Source organism: Oryx dammah, unplaced genomic scaffold, assembly GCF_014754425.2.
Source record: "Oryx dammah isolate SB20612 unplaced genomic scaffold, SCBI_Odam_1.1 HiC_scaffold_18, whole genome shotgun sequence".
NCBI lineage: Eukaryota > Metazoa > Chordata > Mammalia > Artiodactyla > Bovidae > Oryx > Oryx dammah.
Genome location: NW_024070202.1, coordinates 102,525,105 through 102,550,213, shown reverse-complemented (window position 1 = coordinate 102,550,213; position 25,109 = coordinate 102,525,105). Strand labels below are relative to the sequence as shown.

Here is a 25,109-nt window from a genome sequence, read left to right as displayed (position 1 = left end):
GGGTGAAGAGAGGAGGGGAGGCCCGGGGAGGGGAGGGGCTGAAGAGGGGCGGGGAGGCCCTGGGAGGGGAGGGGCTGGGAGGGGCTGAAGAGGGGGAGGGGAGGTCCGGGGAGGGGAGGCTTCTAGTCCTAGAGGAGCCAAGCACAGTTGTCTTCAAACACCAGGTTTCCATCTCGGGAGCTGACATTTCCGTGCTTCATCTGTTTTTGTTATCCCTTATTTTTTTTCCATATTCGGTCAGTGCTTTCAAAGGTGCTTTCTCAAGTCATGGACAAGAAGTAAAACTCAGGGATATGATATTAAAAATTATCTTTTACTAATTTCAGATGATCAAACTGAAATATTTGACTCTGGAAAGATGTTAATAGATTACAGTTTAAATTTCTTCTTCAAGGAGTGTTCATCCAGGGTTCCTCTAGTTTTGTTAACTATATTAAGGTTCAATTGGGTGATTATAACATATGTTAACAGAATTTTCAGCTCCGGAAACTTCCCTGGTTGTCTGGTGGTTAAGACTCCATCCTCTCAATTCAGGGGGCCCAAGTTTGATTCCCTGGTCAGGGAACTCGATCCCACATGCTGCAACTAAGACCTGGCACAGATAAATACGTCTTTTATTTTTTTTTAAAGAAGAATTTTCATCTCTGAAATTGGTTTGGATTTTCAAAGTCGGCTCTTAGTTTTTTTTCCAAGGCATAGTGAGCACGTGTCTGAGGTATAGATCACAGCCACCACGCAGGAGAAAAATACTATCTAACCTAGTCATTGTTGGTTTACATATTAAAATATAGATTGTTTCGTAATAAACGTTAAACCATTTCATAATCATAGGTGGTATGTAATTATAAACTAGTAATTTATAATCTTTAAGGAAATGGATGATACAGAACAAAACTCAGCAATGAAAATGAATTTGACCATATCTGCTGTCTGTTTACTTTAAGCTTGTCTCACTTGTTTATTCATTCACATGTATTTCTGAAGCACCTGCTTTGTGCTGAGTGCTCTGCGAGGTGTTGGGCTACAGAAGTGCATAACGTACAACTCCAGTTCCTGCATCCCAGTGGGGCTATGTGGGCAATGGAAACAGTAACTCGGTTCAGCATAGGGTGGGTGTCGGGCAGGAGGAGAGTATGTGGGAGGAGCCCCTGACTGGAAGTGTGGGGAAGGAGTTTCTAGACAGAATGACAGTTAAGAATATTCCAGGTAGTGGGGAAGCTAGCAGAGACACAGAAACAAAAGTATCTGGTACAAACTCCCTCTTCTGGACAAAATGGAGGAAAGACTCAGGATTTATCTTCCCTCCAGAAACAAGTGAAATAACTGAACAAAATGTATGGGTTTTCACCACATTGGACTTGAGGCAATAAAGAAGAGGGATCATTGAGAGATGAGTAGAATCCTACAGTCACCCCAGCTTCCCATCTTGAGAGAGTTTCTAGCTATGGTGCTGGGAGGTAGACTCCAGGGAGAACTCCGTGGTCTCCCTGAGTTGAGAGAATCGAGTGGAGAGTGTGGGAAGAAGAGAGCTAGAGTTCACAACAGACGGTGCGGGAAAGCAGAGAGAAGCACACAGGGATGCTTCCAGAGGTTTCAGAGAATCTTCATTTGAGTTTTGATCAGTTTTACGGTGTGAGGAAACTACTCCACACGAGGGAAAGAACTGCCCCATGAGATTAAAGGGAACAGTCCTCAGAGCTCACATAAGCATGGGAAAATGTTCCTGCTGTGGATTGAATTGTATTCTCCCAAAATTTGTATGTTGAAGCATAAGCCCCCATGCACACATATTGGAGACTGTCTTGAAGGAGGAAGTAAAGGTTAAATGAGGTCATACGTTTGCATCCGTGATCTGATAAAACTGGTACCCTTATAAAAAGAGGAAGAGACACTGGGGCCCGCTGTCCACCATGTGAAGACACAGCAAGTAGGCAGCTGTCCACAAGCCAGGAGGGAAGCTCCTGGCAACAGCTGAACCCGCTGGAAACTTGACTGTGGTTTTTCCACCTCCAGAACTGTGAAAAAATAAATTTCTGTTTTTCAAGCCACCCAATTGGTGGTATTTTGTGATGGCAGCCTGAGATGACTAGCAGTTTTGTTTTTGTTTTTTTGGTACACTGTAGAAGACCTTGTAATTCACGGAGCATCACTTGGAGTACTGAAAAGAGTTTTGCCTCAGTAGTGGGGCAAATAGTCCCCAGGTTAAAGCTGCTCTCATTCTGCCTAACACAGAAAAAAGTAAGACCTGAAACTGAACGAAGCTCAGGAATATTTATATAGAAAACCAAAAATATACAGCATCCAACAAGGTAAACTGAATAATGTCTGGCATCCAATCAAAACTAACCAGACAAGCAGAGAAGCAAGAAAATGGTACAGATTATAGCATTAGTAGACAGACATATTAAAAGAATTATTATAATGAAGTTTTGTATGTTTAGGAACCTAGAGGAAAGATTGAACACTTTAATTAGAAGCATTGAAAAATTTAAAGGATACAGATCAAGTTCAACCATTTAAAAATATTAGTTTGTTGATATTTATTTGGCTGCTCTGGGTCTTGTTAAATAGTTGTGGCATGCAGGATCTGGGATCTTCGATGTTCATTGCAGCATGTGGGATCTTTAGTTGTGGCAAGACTCTGAATTGCAGCATGTGGGATCCTGTTCCCTGACCAAGGATTGAACCCAGACCCCCTGCATTGGTTTATGTTCTCACAGTAGAGAAAGCAGAGTCATCTCTTGAGAATGAGAGAAGTGTAGCAAGGCAAGAGGGTTGAGGGAGAGTAGAACATGAAATACTTAGGGAGGAGAATGAGAGAGAACAGACTAGGGACATGGAAGTAATCACTTAGCCTTGAGGCCGCTGTTGAGACTGACGATCATGAAATTATAGTGGCACAAATTCAAGTTGTGTAGTTTACCAGCATTCAGATACCCAGGTGTAGACAAGGAGAGAATAGGCAATCGGATTGATCCAGGACTAGGGCTTTATCAGGCATGTGTGATGATAAGACAGCTGGGAAGAGATGTGCAGGTCAGAGGGTACAGTTGACGTGAAGGTAGATCAGCACTGAAAGGGGAAGTAGAGGAAGTTGAGCTTGATTAAATGTGCTAGAGCTTTGGAGACTCTTCCTCTCAAATCTATCCACTGTATTACACTGGTGGAGTAATCATCATCTCTCACCAAGATTATTGAAAGATTTCCTTACCACCTTTCTGCCTCTGGTTTTGAAAGTAGGATGTCAGGGGGGTGGCTGACAAGTAAAATGCTGTTTATTGGTTTTGAGGAGCTGAGAGGCTAACATGGTAGGTGCATCTATGGGGGGACAGGAGGACTTGAGTGAAGAGGGAGACCTTCCAGGAGCCTCTTGGGTTAGTCTTGTGTTTTCTAAAAGGATTCTCATCTCACTTCCCAACCTACACTTGTTGGCTGCTGGCATCTACATGTTGCTGCTTTCTGCTCCTTGAGTTGTTCAGTGCAGAAATCTGTGGCCTTAATTGCTCCCTACCTGGTAGAAGATGTACGTGTCCTGTCCTCTGGGAAGCATAAATAGTTCTTGGCATTCAACCAATTTTTCGGAATCATTTCCCCCCTGAATAACCAGTGTCCATTTAGTCTTCATATTCAATTCTTTCATTCATGTCAGGGAAACTTCCTTTCATTTCTGAAGCAGTTTTCTTTGTTGAATTGAAGATAACCATTATTTTTGTGTTGGCTCATCTTTGTCCCTCTTCTGTATCTATCGGTTTATCTGCAGCTTTAGCTACTTTGTTCTTTTTTCTCTGCCTTCAGTTATGATTGAAGGCATTGATTTGATTGTAAGTCATATCTATTGTTTTCCCTACTAGTTGATTATCCTTAGTGTTTTGATGGGAGTGGTAGCAATTTAATCTAGCAGAAAACCAGATCACTGGTTGTATTTGGGCATATCTAACATAACTTAAACATGCTTAGAAATTGGTTGTAAAGTTATTATTTGTTGCCAGGAAGAACCCAATCACCTTTTATTTGCTCCTTCTGACTATAGTAAAAACCGCTGAAATGTGGATTTCAGGATGGTTTCAGTGAATGTTTATAGACCATCTGATGACACTTTTATCCCTTTCTTGCCAGTGTAAAAGTGTTAGTTATGCATTAGTGAGTCAGGCCACTGGAGAGGTGGTATTTCTGCTTTCCTAGGTAAAGTTAACCTCCTTGGATTTGTCCTCCAAGTGGCAGGTGTGAATACCTGAGATTTTACTAGTGTTCCTTGCCATCTGGTTGCTTTACTTCAGGCCTCTCCCAGACTCCACCCATCACTTGTCTTTCTTGCTTTGTTGGCTTGTTTTATATGGAATAGAAAGAATGCATTAAAGTGGGGTTTTTATTCACCTAGATGATTGCAGCCTTAAAATTCTCTTTGTCCTCCAGCCTTTTTTTTTTTAACAAGTGTGACCCACGTAAAGGAAATGCCTGCCATCATTGGGGGCATGTAGTCTCTAGAAAAATAATACCCTTTTTCTGACTACAGTAGAGTAGAAATGCCTAGCACTGCAGTAATAGATCAGGTAAAGAGTGGTCAGCTACTTTGCATTGTTTTTCTTTTTAGTTTTTCACTTATTAGACCTTGTGAAATCCTGACAGATAAACTGTAAAGTCTTGACCTTTTAAAAAAATATTATTTTAAAATTGAATATGAATATGTTCATAAGAATTGAATATGAATATGTTTTTTTAAAAAGCCAAACTGTGCTGAAAGCACAGGGGCCATTTTATTCTGTAAAGAATAATCTTGATCCAGTCTCAGCTTTCTGTTTAATTATTTGGAAAATAAATTGACTCTCCTTTTCATCCTGTTCCTCTCTTCTTCCATAATCCACTTTGGCTTATTTTACCTCAGTTGTGGAACTCTGAGAGGTTCTAAATTTTTCTCCCTTTGCCAAGGGAAGGAAAGCAGTGAGGGTCAGAGGTGAAGTAATTTGAGTACAGTTTCAAGTCTAGTAATCCCTTTGGGACTCTATGAGGTGCAGAGATTGTTTTGTCCTTCTTGGCCTAAGGAAATAGACCAAGGGAAATAAGAGTGCTTTGGTCAGTGTGTCTGACACCAAAGCTGCTACTCCCTATCTGCCCCCCTGCCTCCCACCAGTAGAGATTTATTTAAGAGGGAAAGTCTGATTTTAGAAATCATGGGTGGTACAGCCCAGTGATTAAAAGCATAGTCTTTGGAGTCAGAAAGATAGATTAGGAGGACATTGTTTAATTTCTTTGTGTTTTGGTTTCATCTGTAAACAGTAGGTAGTGAACACTTTTTAACACTGCTGTGGACCTGAATCAGTGTTCATATAGTGCATAGCAAAATACTAATTCAGTAAATGGCAGCTTAAAAAAAAATCTCATATGAGAGCAAGTCCAGAAGCAAGGCTGACATAGTAACTTAATATGGAACTCCTATCCTGGAGCCAGTTAATTTAAACTGAATGAAGTTGGGTATGATGCTGTCCAGAGTTACTATCCTACTAAAATATCTGACTCCAAAATCATGATTCATAGTTGTCGAAAAGAAGTGTTAAAAGCCCGAGTCCCAACTGTGCTAGGGTTAGGATATATTGATTTCATGAGGAATGCAACATAAGTCTAGATTTCTTTAAATCTGGTGCGATCTTGCTTTAGTCAAAGAGCATTTGGTTAGTGCAGATTAGTTCAAATAAGAAAAGTGGATTGAAGGATATATGGACGTACATGGAATTTAAGAGCAGGGAGTATGGCTGGACCTCCTTGGTATTCGTCTAACATTAGGAATGTGTTTACTTCATCTTTTAGGGGCTCTCTCAAATTACGGTTCTTCCTATAGTCTTTCTCTTTTTATAGCATTGTACAACATGGAACAACTTTTGCATTGTTTACTTTCTTGAGTGTATTTGAATTGCAAATAGGCACCCACTAGATCTGGAGACCATTGTGGTCCATGTTGATAGAGTCATTTACACTAAATATGGCAATGAAGGCCCATCTGGTTAGCAGAAGATACAGGTTTGTGGAGGATAAGCCTGCAGGGAAGGGCAGGTGCAGGAACCCTGTCTCTTGTTAATATTTTTACAAAAGAAAGAAAGAAAGATATAGAAGCTAGTTGCATATTAGCCCAGTTCCCCAAACTGAAGCTTCTAGCATTACATGGTGGCAGAATGCCATGAAAGCATGCTAACTTTTTATGAGAAAATAAATCTCTTGGAAGCTGATCCTGCAAATCTAAATTTGTAAGTTTGCTGTTGTCACTTTATAATAAGGATTGAATGTTCATCTTCATCTTCTTTTGAATTTCTTCCAGAGATATGAAGACTATGGAATGACTCCCCCATCAGGCCCATTACCAAGGTAAGGTTTTTAGTAGAAAATGTATCAGGATTTTTTCACATAGGCTCTTTCTTAAATTTTGAAGCTTTGTTTCTTTTAGCTAATATGAACAGAAATGAAACTCTGAGTTGTGTGTTATCTTAATGTAACCAGAGAGGAGGGAAAAAAGTTAGAATTTAAGTCCTGCTTCTAGTAATGACAGACTAGATAATTTGCTCATGATAACTGGAAAAGCTGGACAAGATTTAAGAACAAAAACAAAACACCAGGTAGCCATCAGGGCACTGAAACAGAATGGAGCCAAGATCTAGCAAATCCAGAGAAGTGAGCCCTGCTTTTGGGTCCACTTTCTCCCACGGATACTGCTGATTCCAGACAAGGTGGCTGAGAAGCTGAGCAAAACTTTTGACAAGACTCATGAGATTCGGAGTCCTGAAAATGTACTGTATCAAAAGTGTTGGGGGGACTTCCCTGGTGGTCGAATGGTTAAGGCTTTGCCTTCCAATGCAGGGGGTGCAGATTCATTGCCTAGTAAGGGAGCAAAGATCCCCTGTGCCTCATGGCTAAAAAACCAGGTCACAAACAACAGAAGCAATAGCGTAGCAAGTGCAATAAAGACTTTTAAAATGGTCCACATGAAGAAAAGTCTTAAAGCCTAGGGAAGTAGAGGAAGGAAATAATAAAAATAAGAATAGAATCAATGAAGTAGAAAACAAATGCCATACTAGAGAAGATCAGCAAAGCAGAAAGTTAGTTCTTTGAAAAACTCCTAGAAAGAGAAGACCTGAATAGTCCTATAACTATTAAAGAGATTAAAATCATTATTAAAATTCTTTCTACAAAGAAAACTTCAGGGCCCGGTGGCTTCAACAGTAAATTCTACCAAACACTGAAGGAAGAAAAGATACCAGTATCATACAAACTCTCCTAAAGAACAGAAAAAAAGAAAACACTCCCTAACTCATTTTGTGAGACCAGCATAACCTTGATAACCAAAAACAGACAGGACAAGGACATTGCAAGACAGGAAACATGAAGGGCCAGTTTCATTCGTGAACATAGATGCCAAAAATTTGAAACTGTATATTAGAAAGTGTATCCAGCAATATAATACAGTAGGCTCTCACATCATAATCAAATGGGATTTTTTTCCCAGCAGTACAAGAGTAATGCAATATTTTAAAAAATCATTGCAATTCACCACTTTGAAGTGAATAAAGGAGGAAAATCTTCTCATTTCAATAGATACAACATTTGATAACGTTCAACATCCGTTCATAGTAAAAATCTTTGTGAACACAGGATAGAAGCAGACAGATAGGAATCTGATAAAAGTATCTTGGCAAATACTGGTTAATGGTGAAATGTTAAAAACTTCCCCTTTGAGAGCAAAAGCAAGACAAAGTTGCGTGCTTGTATTACTTCTGTTCAGCATTGCCCTGGCCATCCTGCTGCTGCTGCTGCTGCTGCTAAGTCGCTTCAGTCGTGTCCAACTCTGTGTGACCCCATAGACGGCAGCCCACCAGGCTCCCCCATCCCTGGGATTCTCCAGGCAAGAACTAGCCAGTATAATAACACAAGAAAAAGTAACAGAAAGATTAAGGAATTCAAATAGAGAATTAATAGTGTTATTATTAACAGATGATATACTTTTGCAGTAGAAAAATCCTAAAATGTCAACACATGAATTGTTAGAATTAAGGAACTTTAGCAAGATGGCTAAATAGCAAGATCTTAATAATTAAATTACAAAGTAGTTGGATACCAAGATGAACAAGATCAGTATACATTATAAGACCAGTATACAAAAATCTCTTCTGTGCATGAGCAATGACAGAAAATAAAAAAAATTTAAAGGTACTATGTAAAATAGCATTCAAAAATACGAAATACCTCAGGATAAATCTAACTGAAGATATTCAAGCCTTCTAAAGAAAGATATTCATGGTTTGTGCAACTCAATATTTTTAAAATGTCAAATTTCCCCAAATGGTCTATAGATTCATTTCAGTCCCATTCAAAATCCCAATAGTTGGTTGCATTTTTTATTTATTTTTAAAAATTAATTCATTTATTATAATTGGAGGGTAATTACTTTACCATATTGTGGTGGTTCTGGCCATACACTGACATGAATCAGCCATGGGTGCACATGTGTTACCCTGTCCTGAACCTCCCTCCCCCAGCCCATCCCTCTGGGCTGTCCCAGTGCACTGGCTTTGAGTGCCCTGTTTGATGCATCGAACTTGGACTGGTCATCTCTTTCACATATGGTAATATACATGTTTCAATGCTGTTCTCTCAAATCATCCCACCCTCGCCTTCCCCCACAGAGTCCAAAAGTCTGTTCTTTATATCTGTGTCTCTTTCGCTGTTTCTCTTGCATTTTTTAATATGTGGAAATTGATGAACTCACTCTAAAATATATATGGATATGCAAGGGGCCAAGACACTTTAAGAACAAAGAATAAGATGTTAGGACTATATTCTAAATGTTGCAAATTACTGTCAAGGAACGAGGGAACGAGGAGTGTGGTGTTGCTGTAAAGCAAGACAAGTAGACCAATAGAACAGAAAAGAGCATTCATAATCAGACCCACATGTGAATAGACAATTGATTTATTACAATGAAGGAATTGTAATAAAGACTTAGTCTCAGAAATCACATTCAACTATCCCTTGAATGATTCAGCTATCCCTCTAGTCACACAGAAGTAGGGATGTTACCTGCTTTCTCCTTACTTTCTCTTTATTTGCCCTCATTTTCAGAAGATTTTGTTTTATTTTTCCCCAGCTCTTCTCCCCTTCTCCAGGCACTGCTTTGTGGTCCAAAAGCAACAAAGTAAAGGGAACAGGTGGAGATTAGATGATCCAGGGCCAAAGCTAATGCTAGGGGGACCACATGATCTGGTTCTGCCTGGTTCAATCCTAATTTACTCCTGTTGTTCAGCATAATTGTAAATTCCACTCTCAAAAGTGTTCTGGTTTGGATGCTAAATTTTATGGTCACCCAAGGTAAATTAGAGTATTTGGATCACACAGAACTCTCTGAGTATACAGTTTAGGATGAAATGGGTGTAGATATAGGCAGAAGGGTGCTAATTGACTGGATAAAGCAGAAATCATTAATAAAAAGGCAAGCTCTTGTTCCTAGGTTAATGGTCCAGAGATTATAATTAATTTAGCTGAGCTCTAGTTTACAGGGCTGGAAGGAGGAGTGTGTATTGATTAAGCTCTTAGATCTGTAAGGTCAGAGATGTCAGACACCTCTTTCTGAGGTCAGTCAGAAATAGCAGCAGTTATTTAAAGAGAGTAATACAGGTTGCCTGGGTTTCAGTTTATGGACTGTACTCCAGAAATGACAGTGTAGAATCAGAGCAAGTTGGTGTACTTTCTAATCAAACTGATTTAATCTATTAGTCAGTTCAGTTGTTCAGTCATGTCCGACTCTTTGCGACCCCATGGACTGCAGCATGCCAGGCTTCCCTGTCCATCACCAACTCCTGGAGCTTGCTCAAACTCATGTGCATTGAGTCGGTGATGCCATCCAACCATCTCATCCTCTGTCATCCCCTTCTCCTCCTGCCTTCAGTCTTTCCCAGCATCAGGGTCTTTTCCAGTGAGTCAGTTCTTTGCATCAGGTGGCCAAAGTATTGGAGCTTCAGCTTCAGCATCAGTTCTTCCAAGGGATATTCAGGACTGATTTCCTTTAGGATGGACTGGTTGGATCTCCGTGCAGTCCAAGTTTTAATTATTAATTACTGGTTAACTGTCATTTGCAAGGAATTATAACTAAACCATCATTCTTTTTTTTAATTTTCGAATATCTTTAAAAGAGTGGTTCTCAGGGTGAGATTCTCAGATCCCTAGAGGGTACTTGAGGCCCATTGAGGGAGGTCTGTGAGGTCAAAGCTATTTTTATAATAATATAAAGATGTTATCTGACTTTTCTCATTGCTTTGACCTTTATACTGAGGTATGAAAGCAGTGGTGGGTGAAGCTGTGGTGCCTTGACCTGAATCCAGACAGTGACACCTAGCTGTTCAAGGACTCATTCCAGTCTTCTTCACTGCTGGGCAATCGGATTTTTTTTATTTTTATTTTTTACAGCATTTTTTAAAATGCCAGTTTTATGTTAGTATATCATTGAAGCAGTAAAAATAAAGATTTATTTGTTTTGGCTGTGGTGAGTCTTAACTGCAGTGCAGGCTTTCTCTGGTTGTGGAGAGCAGGGGCTGCTCTCCGTGGCGATGTGGAGGCTCCTCATGGCAGTGGCTTCTCCTGTTGTGGAGCACGGGCTCGAGAGTGTGCGAGCTTCCGTAGCTGTGGCCTGTGGGCTCTAGAGGCAAGGGCTCAGTAGTTGTGCTGCATGGGCTTAGTTGCTCCATGGCATGTGGGATCTTCCCAGACCAGGGATCAAACCTGTGTCCCCTGCATGGGCAGGCGGATTCTTAAGCACTGGACCACCAGGGAAGCCCCCAAATTAATTTTATTAAACCTAGACCCTAGAGTCTCTTGACGGTCTGGATGATAGGAGAGGAGACACATATAAAGCACTTCTGCTGATTATGGCCTTGCAGTTGAGAACTGATCTAACTGTTGCCGTGTTTTTGCTTCAACAAACAGCCTGTGGACTTGAGTGTTTGGCTTTGAAAATGAGCAGTGGACAGGAAAACAACTGACAGCAGTTATTGCCAGTGATCAGATTGAGTTTTCAATTGGAAATGAAAATTTTACAAACTTGTCTGCCACGGTGAAATGGACAGTTTCCTAGTACTTAAAGCCTTTTCTGATGAGCTCGATGGTGATATTAATGAATGTGATTTTGGGTTACTGTAAAATAAAATGTGTCAATATCAAGAAAGTCTGCATAATTCAGTGAACCATTATTTTCCAAATGAGCAATGTCATCCAATCATGCATGAGTCTATTCAAAGTGCAAGGAAGACCAGTAGTTTTAACATAACAGAAGATGAAAAGTTCAGATAGTTTCAGAGTCAATATTGCCACTAACCTTCATAGGAAATATTGTTGAGTTTTGGTGTGGTTTCAGAGAAGAATATTTAATGGAAATACTATTTGAATATTATTTGGTAGGCTATTAAAATCTTCCTCCTTTTTCTAACTACATATTTATGCTTTTCTTCGTAAAATAACTGATGGAAACTGATTGAATACAAAGTGTAGGAGAATCTAGATAGCTTCTATTAAGGAAAAAAATTTAAAAACATAGAACACTTCTCATTAAATTTGGGGGGGGCATGTAGGAAAATATGAGCTTCTCTGGTGGCTCAGATGGTAAAGAATCCACCTGCAATGCAAGAGACCCAGATTTGATCCCTGTGTTGGGAAGATTCCATGGAGAAGGGAATGGCTACCCACTCTAGTATTAGTTAATTCTATGAAAAATGTTGATATGTAATAGGTTTAATATTGTTATTTTTAAATGAATTTTTCATTTGCTCTGTTTTAATTTTGAACATGATATTTACCTATAGATATGCTCCACATAAACAAGAACTCTTGAAAGCATTAGTTACTCAGTTGTGTCTGACTCTTTGCGACCCCGTGGACTCTAGCCTGCCAAGTTCCTCTGTCCATGGAATTCTCCAGACAAGAATACTGGAATGGGTTGCCATACCCTCCTTCAGGGGATCTTCCGGAGCCAGGGACTGAACCCCAGTCTCCTGCATTGCAGGCGGATTCTTTACCATCTGAGCCACCAGGGAAGCCAAACAAACAAAAGCTCTTGTGAATCCTTTCCTCTTAGCTCAGTTGGTAAGGAATCCACCTGCAATGCAGGAGACCCCGGTTCGATTACTGGGTCAGGATGATCCCCTGGAGAAGGGATAGGCTACCCACTCCAGTATTCTTGAGCTTCCCCGGTGGCTCAGCTGGTAAAGGATCCGCCTGCAATTCGGGAGACCTGGGTTTGATCCCTGGGTTGGGAAGACCCCCTGGAGAAGGGAAAGGCTACCCACTCCAGTATTCTGGCCTGGGGAATTCCATAGAATAGCCCATGGGGTCGCAAAGAGTCGGACACTATTGAGCGACTTTCACTTTCACTTGTGAGTCCTTATTTCATGAATGCAAGTACGTCCTGAGACTAAATAGTTTGAGAACCACTGCTTTAGAACACTAGTTTTCAACCTTGATAAAACTCAGGGACATCAGTGGAACTTTAAAAACTACCATGGTGTGGGTCCCGTGTCTAAAGATTCTATTTTTGGGAGGTCTGGGGTGTGGTGTGGGTTCCCCAGGTAACCCTAATATACAGCCAGGGTTGAGATCCACTCCTTTAGTCAACTACTGGAGATGAATGGGCCCTGGAGCTTGAGATGCACCCTTTTTGGGTCTGTAAACTAGAGCATTTTTTTCTCCAGTCATCCAGCAGATTAGTCAAGCATCAGCTGTGTTCCAGCATGGGTACTGGATGGTATATATACAGTTTGTAGCCCAGGAGATTTGTCAGGGAGCGAATAGAGTCCCTGTCCTCAGGGAGCCCATGTTCTGGGAGAGGAGATGGCTAATAAGCCAGTGGACACAGAAGTCTTATATTGCTTCAGGGCTGAGGGTGGACCTAATAAAATACCAGAACCAGGCAAGTGTGGTCATAATGTTTGGATGTGCTTCGCCTTCAGACCCGGTTTCGGACCTGGTTTGCTGCAGTCTTCGGAGCTGGTGCCTCCCGAGCCCCCACAGCCCCAAGCATCATCTGAAGCCACCTCATTTGCTGCCCGAGGGATCTACTCTGAGGAGGGGCCGTCAGTGGCTCGGCCTCGGCCTGTTGGGGGCACCACAGGTACGCGTGGGCATTTCTTTCTGGCTAAATTGTGCAGAGAACACTTTAGACTTCAGGGTGTCAGAATCCCAGCTCTGGCCTCTTCTGGCGTTAAGAGCTGTGTTCCTTTGGATCCTGTTGGAGATGCATGGCTGGGAGGTGGGAAAGGACAGAGTGGCTGAGATCCCAAGACATAGGGCCTCCGATTTGTTTCTGAGTCAGAGTCTTGAAAACAGTCCCTTTATGTGAAATTCCCAGCACATGTCTTCCAGGGAAAACGTTTCTGAAAACTTATAGTGAACAGAAACACCTATTTCTGAGTCATTACGATGGCATGAAAACAAGGGTTTATTTTAAAGAAGGCAGTTTCTAAAGTTGATCCACAGGGACTACAGGGAGATTTGTGTTTTATTTGGTCACTTCTGGGAGGGTACAACCACGGTTTTGTCCTCGAGCCTTACCTCCCTCATTTTTCCCCTGCTACCTTTATCTTCTTTTCTTTTCTAAAATGTCCTTGTCATTTCCGCATGCCTCTAAGCCTGTCCCTTCTCTGCAGTCAGTCATGGGCAGAGTCGGCAGTGGAAGGTCAGGGGAAGCTGGTGGCAACATGAAATGGTTCTAGGTTTTTTCTACCTGCTCTTTCAAATCCTCATTAGAAGAACAGTCTTAGAAGATAACAGATATAAAGTGCTTAAAATAGTGCCTGGAATATCATAAATTGTAATACATATTAGCTGCCATTATTATTATTACTACTCTTATTTCTGGTGATGGTGTAAATCATTAAGTTTTTGGAAAGCAGCTTGGCAATATAACTTTATAAGCCTTTGATTTGGTAATTTGGGAATATGGGCTCTTCCCTGTCCCCTGAAGAGATCCAAAATATTGGAGAAAAACTACATGTGCAAGGATGTTTATTGAAGCATTATTCAGAATAGCAAACAACTGTGAGCTCCCTCAATACCGAGTTATACGGGCATCAGCGAGTAAACTTGTACAACCATCTAAAATGAAGAGCTCAGAGCCAGAAAAAGGGAATTTAAGATTTCCTGATTGCCTCCTATGCATTTGGTACTTGACCTATTTTATCTCTTTTAATCCTTGAAATAGCACTGTGAGATAGATTAAAAAAAAAAAATCTCCATTTGAAAAGTGAGGCATTGAGTCTCAGCTGGAGTGATTACTGGGTGTCCAAGGTCACAGGCTTGTCAGTGGTTGAGCTGGAATGCAAACCCCTGCCTGCTGGCGGGTGATGGGTGACTTGAATCACGAGAGAGCCTGTGCTGTCTCGTTAAGTGAACAAAGCAAAATACAGAATTGTGTCTCAACTATGATTTCAACTGCTGTTGCAAGTCTAACACAAAGGTATGCTTTTCTCCCTGTGCGGTTGTCTGAGCCTTCACAAGTGATGACGAACACTGCTGCATTGCCATCCTTTGCAAGATTTGCTCAAACAATGTCTCTTGGGCAATGTCCATTGTCTGATAGTTCTAATAATTTTAATAGTGTTAGGAATCTTCAGTAACAAATGCTTCAGGACAAGTGCTCCTGTAGAGTACATTTAAAAAAAAAGTATTTGATTAACAGAGGCTGTTAATTAGGTAACTAGAGTAGGAACAGCCTTGAAGATGGAGAGGTCTTACATCTGGAAAACCCTGAACCTTTGTGGGACTAGCCTGAGCATCCCAGATGAATGAGACAATCCTAGGTGCATTTGGAAATCAATGTTTTATTTCACAGCATTTAAAGATCTGGTTTTTCTCTCCCTCGATCTGTTGAATAGGGTTATTTCCATATGCCAAAGTTGATGGGAGATAAAAATATGTTATTTAAAGGCTAGCTTTCACAGCCACACAAGGCTATGGTGTGCCTAAGTGTAGAATGAGCGCTAGAGATCATCTGTCTTTGCTTCAGTATACCTCGATGAAGAGGTTGAGTGGGTGGCTTTGTTGACTGAAAAAGAGGCACAACTTGAGAGGTAAGTTTTATTTGGGGCAGAATGAGGACTATAGCCTGGGAGAGAGCACCTCAGATAGCTCTGAGAGACTGCTCCAAAGAGGCAGTGGGGGAAGGTCAATATATGATTTTGGTGAAAGGGGAGTTCATTGCAACCAGGCACTTACTTTACAAGAGGTTTTCTGCTAGTCCCCAGGAGCTGATGTCATCATGAAGGGATTTAGTGCTTTTCTAGATATGAGGAGATGCAAAGATTGGGATCATGAAATCAGTTCCTGAAAATACCTAACTATCTAAAGACTTGCTCCACCAGATTCCCTGGAGCACAGAGTGCCTCACTCCACCCTGAACTCCCTTGGGGTGTTGAAGGTCAGCAGCCGCAGCAGCACAGGGTTCAGTCTCCGCAGAGGCAGGTGACAGATGCCCGTGCTGGTCGGTCGCTGGCACGTGCTCTTGGCAAGTGCCCGTTTGTCATGGATAGTTTTAAATTTTTAATTATGATATGACTAGATTATGAAAACAATGTGAGTATAACAAAAATGTACTTTAACATTTTGAACTCAAATGCACACTCTGCCTGTTTTTTTTTTTTAAAGGCATATTGCATTTTCATTTCCTTATGAGTCTGAAAATCATAAGCAAGTAAGAACCAGGTTTCAGTTTCTTTATGGCTCCAAAACTTTTCACTCCTTTTTTTCTGAATGAATAAGGCCCCCATTATCTGTAGCCTCTACGGAAATGAATGGAAGGGCCCTCCATTATCCCCTTTATTCCCCGTCCTTTGATGTCTGACCAGGAAAATAGGAACATCACTAATAGCCACTATATTGAGAGAAAGTAAAAGCCCACAAGCCCAGAAGCTCAGGTCTGGTTTTCTTAGGAAGTGTCTTTTCTGGGGGTAGAGTTGGTGCCACATTTGAACAATGCTCATGTCCCCAGGGCGTGCCGAGGTCAGAGCCAGAGTATCTCATTTGAGCAGCCTTCAGCTCCCCTGCTGATGTTCACTGGGCCCCTCCCTGTGTTCCTCCAGGCTCTCAGATCCAGCACCTGACGCAGGTGGGAATCGCCAGCAGAATCGGAGCTCAGCCAGTGGAAATCCCACCGAGCAGAGGCAGCCAGTATGGGGGGCCGGGCTGGCCTGCCTATGGGGAGGACGAAGCTGGCCGGAGAGAGGCTGTGAGTATCTGTGGGATCATCGTTGAGAATTCAGACACGATGGATATGGATTTCAGTCTTATAAGATGAAAAGAGCTATGGGGACATGATAGTGTGAATGTATTTAAGACAACTTAAGCATGGTTCAAATGGTAAATGGTATAGCTGCTGCTGCTTCTGCATGGGAGATCTCGATTTAAAACCTGCATGAAGTTTTAACCTCTGTCACTTTTTTTCTCCTTGGTGTATTTTTCTTTTCACACAGTCGTGCATGCATGCTAAGTTGCTTCAGTTGTGTCTGACTCTTTGTGACCCTGTGGACTGTAGCCCGCCAGGTTCCACTGTTCATGTGATTCTCCAAGCAAGAATACTGGAGTGGGTTACCACGCCCTCCTCCAGGGGATCTTCCCGACCCAGGGATCAAACCTGGCTCTCTTTTCTGCTGCATTAGCAGACAGGTTCTTTACCACTAGCGCCACCTGGGAAGTCATTCTTACAGCCTGTAGATGGTAAATTCCCTCTGACCAGACTGGAAGACTATTGGCATTGAAATCTGGAAACGTATACTATTTTTCTCCAGGTAGATTTCAGGCTTGAAGTAATGAGGTTTCTAAAATAACTTAAAAATAACAAAAGCAGTATTCATTATGGAAAATCTGCATAGAGACCTAAGTAACAGTTACTTCCCCCCCATTTTTTTTTTCAATTATGGTAAAATGCGTAGAACGTAAAATTTACTATTCGAACCATGCTTAAGTGGTTTTAGACTCAGGGGTTGAACCTGGTTCAACTTGGTTAAACTTGGATCAACGTGAATTTGATCCCTGGGTCAGGAAGATCCCCTGGAGAAGGAAATGGCACCCCACTCCAGTATTCTTGCCTGGAGAATCCCATGGACAGAGGAGCCTGGTGGGCTACAGTTCATGGGGTCACAGAGAGTTGGACATGAGTGAAGACACTTCGCATGGATGCATTACAGCCTCAGGTCTGCACTTTACCTTTGCTGACATTTTGCTTTTTCTGTGCCTGGCTTAGTTTCCTGAGTTGTTTTGGGTTTTCCCAAAACACTTTTTGAGGGCCTCTTGGTCACAATTTGCAGAAGTGAAATGTGGAAGTTATTCCAGGGCTCAAATGTCCTGTTTACCAGGCTATCAAGTTGCTCTTACCACAAGTGAAATCATAGATGTAATATGTGCATGTGTGTATAAAGAGATTTTTTTCACTGAAAAAATATGAAAAAAAAATTACTGAAAAGTATAATTCTTATCAAAGGAATGCCCAGTTAATCCATATTTTGCCAATTTTGCACATATTTTTGCCATATTTTGCACATTTGCAAAGCTAGTGTATGCTTTTGTGCAGATAGCTTAAAAAAAAACAAAGCTGTGCAGACCACTGACACATAGACACACAGACAGACAGATGAGATGGAAGATGACTTTGTGATCTTGTTGCCGTTCCACGGGCCCCATATGTGTTCTCGTCATGCCTTCCTTGGGTTCCAGACTCAGAGCAAAGGCAGTTGCTCTTCCCGTCAGTCCGTCTGCCAGTTTCTGCTTATCCCTCTGAGCAGACATCCTCATCAGACCTTGCCCTCTCTGGGATGCTCCAGCCTTCCTCCCTGTCCAGCTCTGCAGGGCCCTTCCTGGTTCCCCAGTGGCCCACTCTCCTTGCACACGTGGTAGCACAGGGATTAGCCAGTGGGGCCAACTGCACGTTCATTCTTTCTGTCTTTAATGAAGTGTGTATAGGCCCTTATTAAATTAAGTTCAGGGGCTTCTTTATTGGACTACTTTCCCTTGCACAATTTCTCTGCAGTTACATCTTTGCATTCTGGAGGTGGGAGGCTGAGTTGTTGGTTGGGAGGTGGATGGAGAGCATCAGATGCCAGTTTGCCTCTGATCTTCCCTCCTGTTTTCCTGTGTTTGCCATGGTTTTTCAGACACATGTGCTCGGACATCAGGAGTATTCATCACCGCTGTTCCAGGTGCCAAGGACTTCAGGCCGGGAGCCCTCAGCTCCTCCCGGGAACCTCCCTCACAGGGGGCTGCCGGGTGCCGGATTGGCCTACCCCACCAGTTCCACGGAAGACCTCCAGCCCAGCCACTCCTCAGCCTCTCTCATCAAAGCGATCCGCGAGGAGCTCCTCCGGCTCTCACAAAAGCAGACCGCCGTGCAGAACTTCCACAGCTGATCAGCCTTGCCTTGCACATTTGCCAAGTATCCGCTTCCTGTGGAAGCAAGACTAAAAGGAAGTCAACTGAGCAGGTGTTTTAAGAGGAGGAGCATCTCCGGGGCGAGGGGCCCAACTAAGGGAACAGGCTGCTATTTTAGAAGCTGCCCCGAGTCACGTGACAGCCCGTGATGCTTTCATACGCTGACAGTTTTGTGACCACCTGGGTTCAGTTGAAGTTTATGTACTTTTGGCCAAAAGCCAGCAGCACTTCACAAAAGACCAACCACAATTCTAAGCTAATGAAATTCCTAAGTTAGTCTCTTTTTTTTTTTTTTTAAGGTGAAAGATGAAAATGTGTAGATGCTGTAGGGATTAAAGGAACCTAGTATTTCCGTGGGAAGATGTGACTCAGACTGGTTTGTACGGTGAACCTGCTGCTTTGTTTTCTGAGAAAAAGAGTTTTGAAGACATTTTATTAACTGCTTGATTTTCACCCTCTTTTTCCTCCTTAGGAACTTCTTTTAATAGTAATATTAACAACAGGAATACTAAGATTGTTTGGGAATTTAAAAAGCTACTAGTGAGAAACCAAATGATAGATTGTAGAGCCTGATGATTCAAAAAGAAGCCATCAACTGCATTTTCCTTCTTCTGGTGCTACAGCTCCAAGAGCCCCTTCACCTTGTCTGTGAAATGCAACTTTGGCTTTCTCAATGGAAGAACATGTGGAAGGTTTCATTTTATCCTAGAAAGAGGGGGGAAAAAGCCTCTCCACATAGGAAAAGCTTAATAATTATTTGGTTATTCAAAATACATATCAAAGTTTAGATTTACACTCTTTAATTGTATTTGCCATTTGTTGATTGGCAGAGGTAACTGCCTATTGCATTTCATTTGAGTACATATCTTCATGAAGGCCAGTCCTATAGAATGAGGCTTTGAGGAGGTCCCGACGAATCCTGGCACTTTGCTGATACGTTGCTCCCAACTTTGAATGAGGAATCTTACATAAGCAAAAATGCTTTGTCACAGTTCCTAGGACCACCGAATGGTTAGTTATTTGTGAATGCATCTGTGGTAATCGCATTCCCTATGTTCGAGACCTGGAAATGAGTTCTGTTGAACCTCTTTGTAATGAGCCAAGAAAGGAAAGAGGAGCTTTGAGACCATGGAGGAGAAAGAGTTACTCCTAATTTTTGATTTTATTGTGTATAACTGTGCTGAGTGACTGTTAAAACCACCTTTGGGCCTGACGGAGCGGTCCTCTCACTTGAGATTGCCTCCTGAAGGGACTATTTCTCCACTTCCCGAAGTGGAGTGAGGACTAGAGTAACAAGGGCTGTTCTGTTTTCTGGGACTTGAGTGAAATGAAGAAGAGCAGATGCAGATAACACTTCGCCATGAATCCTTTTTTATCAGCTCAATTAATATCTTTAATTAAACAACAGATACACAGGCAGAATCTGGGGCTCTGGCTAATCAAAATCTCTGTATCTGTGTCAAATTTTAAGAATCCCAAAGCAGCTAAAATAGGCCCCCAAAGTGTAACCACTGGGCTCCAGTGTTATGTTTCTGCCCTTCCTGCATTAAGTCTGTTATGTAGACTCATCTCACAATCCAGGGAGAGTCGGTTCTGGGAAATTAAAATGGAGGCATTTTTTATCTTTATGCCTCTGAAACAGGAGAGGTACAGAAGGATGTCTGTTGAGAATATGAAATAAAGTAATGGGAGCTCCTTTTCAGGTACCCTTCCTGGGCTCCAAAGAGCAGGGGAGAGAGGCCCCTCAAGTGGGCTTGATCTCTTACCTCTCAGTTTTGACTCAATACCAGACTTGCCCAGAGTGGAGGGGTCTCTTTGCCTGTCATTCAGAAACACCAGGATCCTGAATGGGTAAGGAAGAATTTCAGAGATTCATGCAAATTTTTATTTCGGACACCTTTTGGTGAATTCAGATTGAGTGCCAGCTGATAGCCCCTCCCCTCCCATCCTGCTCAGTGTCCTAAGTGTTCACACTTGGAGTGTACAAATGTGGTTACCTCCTTAGCACGTGGCAGAAATGGGCCTCTGTTTTAAATGGGGCTGCGACAGCAGTTTTGATGCCTTTCAAACTAGCATAAGGGGATTCTGTCTCTATTTTTCTTCTTAGAAGGGATACACTTTTAAACCAACGTCAAGACCAAAGATGACGTGTAATAGACAAATGGTGGTATGTGGTGGGTGTGAGCAGACCAGTGAGATCCCCAGCACTCTTGCGTTGGTTGTAAAGCACACTCAGTTTGCACTTAGTTTTACCGTCAACTGACCCAGAACATACCAGCTGTCGTGGGAACACCACCCCGAGTGGGGCTTCAGACACTCAGTGAATGGAATCTACTTAAACAAGAGGTCCTCATGGCAGTTGTGTGGCTTTGGAGTTCCATTTATTGAAACATTGCAAAATGAAAACTGAAATTTTATGTCTGTTCGTTTTTTCTGATTTTAAAAGTTTTCATGGTAATAGCAAGAGCTATCCATTTGAGTCAGAGTTTTAGAGGAAACTGTTTGGAGAAATGATCATTTTCAGATTCTGCACAGTCACTACCTGGCTGTGTCAGGCCGCTTGTCTGAGCCTCATTCTCCCCATCAGACACATGAGAACGGGCCTCCCCAGCCCCGGATTTCTCATTGCAAGGATCAGGTGTGGTCATGTGGGCAGACATCCCTTCAGGAGGGAGCACAATGCAGTGAGAAGGTGGGCTGTCTGTGTGATGGTGCTGGGATGGATGTCTGATCTGCTGTGACCTCCCAGTGAGTGAGTTCACGTGGAGGAAACCAGAGCAACACCAGAGGCCCCGTGGGACTCCACTTCCTCCCTCCTGATTTGCTTTCAATTCACTTCCTTCACCATTAACTTTCAGTTCTCACGCATTGTTCAGATTTTCTGCTGTTTCTGGCACCAAACACGAGCCCTACCTTCTGAGATCTTAGGATCTGAATCAGACAACACCCTCGGGTGTAAAAGATGGAAGAGATGGAAAAACAACAGGATTTAAACATCAGTAAAATGCACCGAAGTACACAAGTACATTGGAAGGAGGAATGGAACTTACACGTTTGGAGACAGTGGGATCTTGGGGAGAACTCAACATCAGAAGCCACGGAAGACAAGAGCTTCCCAGGCACATGGTGAGATGGTGTGGGAAGAGCTGAGAGTGGGCCTGGGGAAGGACGGAGAAAGTGGGGAAGCTGCTGTTGAAAATAACCTTGAACCTGGTTTCCAATATAGAGACCGAATCCCTAACTGCACCTTCGAAGGAGTTTTGTAAAGAGGAAAAAGTGATGCTCTGAGGAAACGTCTGCAGGAACCCAATAAGAAAATGACCAGGCCTGGGAGGAAGGTCTGTGGAGGAACACGTCTGTTCTGGAGGGGACGGGAGAGTCCCAGAACTGCCAGAGGGCCAGCGTCAAGTGTGAAAGACGTCCACCGAGGTCTGCTAAGAGCAGATCTCAAGGGTCCGTCATTCAGCCACATTTAATCCTTTGTGGAGCATAGTGGGTTATAAGTAAATATATTTGACTTTACAGCTACCTACACCTTTTCCTCCAAATTGTATTTAATTTCAGAGCGTCTTTTCATTTTGGTCGTATGTGGCTTTTGAGCTGCAGACTAAGCCAGTTTCTGCCAACCACAGTGTTTCAGGGCATGAGGCCTGAGATGCAGGGCACAGGTGAAGGGACGACTGGAGGCTGCGGGCTGAAACAGGTAATTCTGTGCTTTACGAGCCTCCCGCTGAACTGTGTACAGGGTCAGTGTTCACTGCGTTGGCACAACTTAGTGCTCCAGTGACCAAACCAATCACTCGGACACAGATTGGCATTTGTAGTTAATTCAGGAGTTAATCATTAAATACATCTCTCTCTCCCTTTCATATGAGACTCCTAGACATGAATGAATTTGCTGATTGGAAGGAGAGCTGGTGAAAGGTTCTGGGTGGGTGGGGAGGGGTACCACACACGCTTTAGCTGTAGATGTTTTAGCCATTTCATTTCTACCTCCAGAGCAGGTCCCCAAAGCCAGACTCCAGAGCCCACCTAACCCACCTTTGTTCCAGGCAGGAGTGTGAGGAAGTCCACTTCTGCACCTGCAAGTAGGCCATTTGAACACAAAGCACGTTTTTATGGGATGGTAACCTGAACTTCATTTTTACATTTAATCCAACACCGTCACGGATATTCTTACAACAGGTGAGAGACGTTTCCATCAACAGCTGCTGTAACACACTCATACACTGTATTAGGCTTACACTTGTTACCTAGTGAACAGGGAGTGTGTGCATTTCAGGTTTCTTTTGATACCCTTGGAGGTGATTTGCGGTGTTTTAAGACTCCTTTCTCTAATTTTATGAAAAAGACTTGAAAACCGAATCCTTACGGTAGGATCCTAATTCCATGCTGTGCGTGTAACAGTACACTTGAAAATTTATCTTAACACGCCAGCAGTGTTGACATTTAGCAAAAGAGTATCAAATGCCTTGGAAACATGAAACAAAGTTGGGAACCAGCAAGCAAGTGAAAGAAGGAAGGAATGTCACCCTCTGAGACACCCTTGTCGAAATTACTTTCCCACAGGGTAGATCATCATGCAGACTCTTTGCTTTTCCTTCTTTCTCCGGGTTTTTCTGCTCTGGGGCCACTTCACATTTAAAGAAAGAGTGGATAAGTAGAAGGGACAAAGAGAAAAATTGAAGTGATTTGGGTCTTGTGGTCCCTGATTCCACGGAATCTTTCTGGACAACTTGGAACATCATGAATGCCCCTTCTTATGTCCACCAGGTTTCCAGCGTTCATCACTTGACTCCTTGAGTGTGCAAGGTCGGAGTAGTGCTGGGTCAGCTTCTAGCCAGGCTCCCTGTACTGTTCCTCCTGCAAATGTGGGGAAGGAGGAGGGCCCTGGGGAAACAGAGGCAAACCAGTGGGCTCGGTTGCTCTAAGCAGCAGAGGGTTAATTTCAGAAAAGGGGAGTAGAAACTCTCCACTTTGCCCTCCTCCAGGGCATGGTCTAGGGAGCGTGGGGGTGGGGTGAATTGCACCCTTCCAGGAAAGGCTGTCAAACCGAGTGCTCTGAAATGCCCACTGGCCACCTCCGACTTTGTCAAGGTCCATATTCTTCTGAGTTTCTGCACTCTCATTCCTGGATTATGAGTGTTAATGTACGAAAAAATGCAGAGTAAATTGAGGCCACTCCTGGCATCAATCCTGCAACTTTGAACTTGACAATCATGGTTTGCTGGTCTCAAACGGGCCCTTAAATTTCAGTATGGGTAAATGATTTAGTAATCAAGCTCTCTCTTCTCTTTGCTGGTTGTTTCTTCCCTTCAATTAGCTGCACTGTTTTCTAATGTGCTGTAGAGTTTTTGAAATAATTTATGCAAGTGTTTGGTTTCCATGTTTACAATTTATACAGCTTTCCTAGCATTTTAAATGGAAATGTCAATAAATGCTCTGAATTGGTGTCAAGTGATATTTTCTGTTTATTTCCTTCACAACATGATAGTTCTCTCATGTGCAAAATGTGAAAGTTGAATGCAATGTTTTTTGTTTTCTGATTTTTGTGTCCGTAGTGAGAACACCTGATGCTTTCATTTTCCCTGGAATTAAGTTGAAAGTAGTCTATTCAGTGCATGGAATTTGCAGAATTGTCACTCAAGGTGGTTGGCGCCACTCCTTTCAACTCACTGTTTTGCTTTACAGGCTCTTCACTAATCAAATTGATGCTTCCACTAAGAGCAGATTCATTTTGGAATTAAAAGATTAGGACTATAATCTAGAAAGATAACTGAGAAGATCTTCTTCTCTGCAAACTTGTAATAGGATAAACCTGGAGTTGTTTACGAAACTCAAGAAAACAAAAACCCCTTGAAACTGAGAAAAGCAAGAGGAATTGCAAAACACAGAGGAACTCGACAAAGGAATGGAATGTGGAAACCTGGATAGGATTCTGGACAACAGAAAAGGTTATCAGTGGGAAAAGGATGAAATCTAAGTACTGCCTACAGTGCAGTTAGCAGTATTGTACAGAGGTTCCTTTATTTATTTTGCTAACTTTAGTATTAGGGGAAGCTATGGAAAAGGTATACAGAAACACTCTATTTTTGCAGTTTTTCTCTAAAGTTAATTGAAATTTTAAAAACTAATCTGGTACAGATAAAGCCCAAAGGTCCTCGCAGAGACTATTAAGAGCCTGCCCTGGGCATCCATGACCCAGAACTTGCCTCGCTTCTCAAGGCAGTCAGCTCCTGGTGAAGTGGAAACCACAGTTAATGATTGTAAGTCTTGGCAGAAAATAAGGCTTCATGACAGAGAGTTCACAGGATCAACCAAAAGGAGAATTTGAGCCTAAAAATTGGAGGGAGTAGGCCACTATGAAGAAAGTTTACAGAGCTTAAAAAAAAACTAGTAAACAACAGAAAGACAGGATATCAGGAAAGTTTAAGCACACTGACAAAACTGAAAATCCATGAAAGATTTTAAAAAATATATACACACTGGTAAGATATGCCAATATTTTAGACATACCTGAAGAAATAAATGTGATAGTTTTAAGATACTTTTATGTTCTCTTTTAATCAATATTGAATTGAATTGAAAGTTGCTCAGTCGTGTCCGACTCTTTGCAACCCCATGGACTATATACAGTCCATGGAATTCTCCAGGCCAGAATACTGGAA

The 25,109-nt window shown here is 42.3% G+C and overlaps 1 protein-coding gene across 1 annotated transcript in view; it reads left to right on the top strand.

Annotated features, from left to right (window-relative positions):
• The window catches only part of KIAA1549 (KIAA1549 ortholog), an 83,276-nt gene extending 58,370 nt beyond the window's left edge, over window positions 1–24,906 (top strand). Inside the window, exons 16-19 of the mRNA XM_040259967.1 lie at window positions 6,308–6,354; window positions 12,975–13,135; window positions 16,101–16,246; window positions 18,168–24,906. Coding sequence (XP_040115901.1) covers window positions 6,308–6,354; window positions 12,975–13,135; window positions 16,101–16,246; window positions 18,168–18,419 — 606 coding nt within the window. The 3' untranslated portion in view covers window positions 18,420–24,906. The remainder of the gene's footprint in view (window positions 1–6,307; window positions 6,355–12,974; window positions 13,136–16,100; window positions 16,247–18,167) is intronic.
• Window positions 24,907–25,109: the final 203 nt, after the last annotated feature.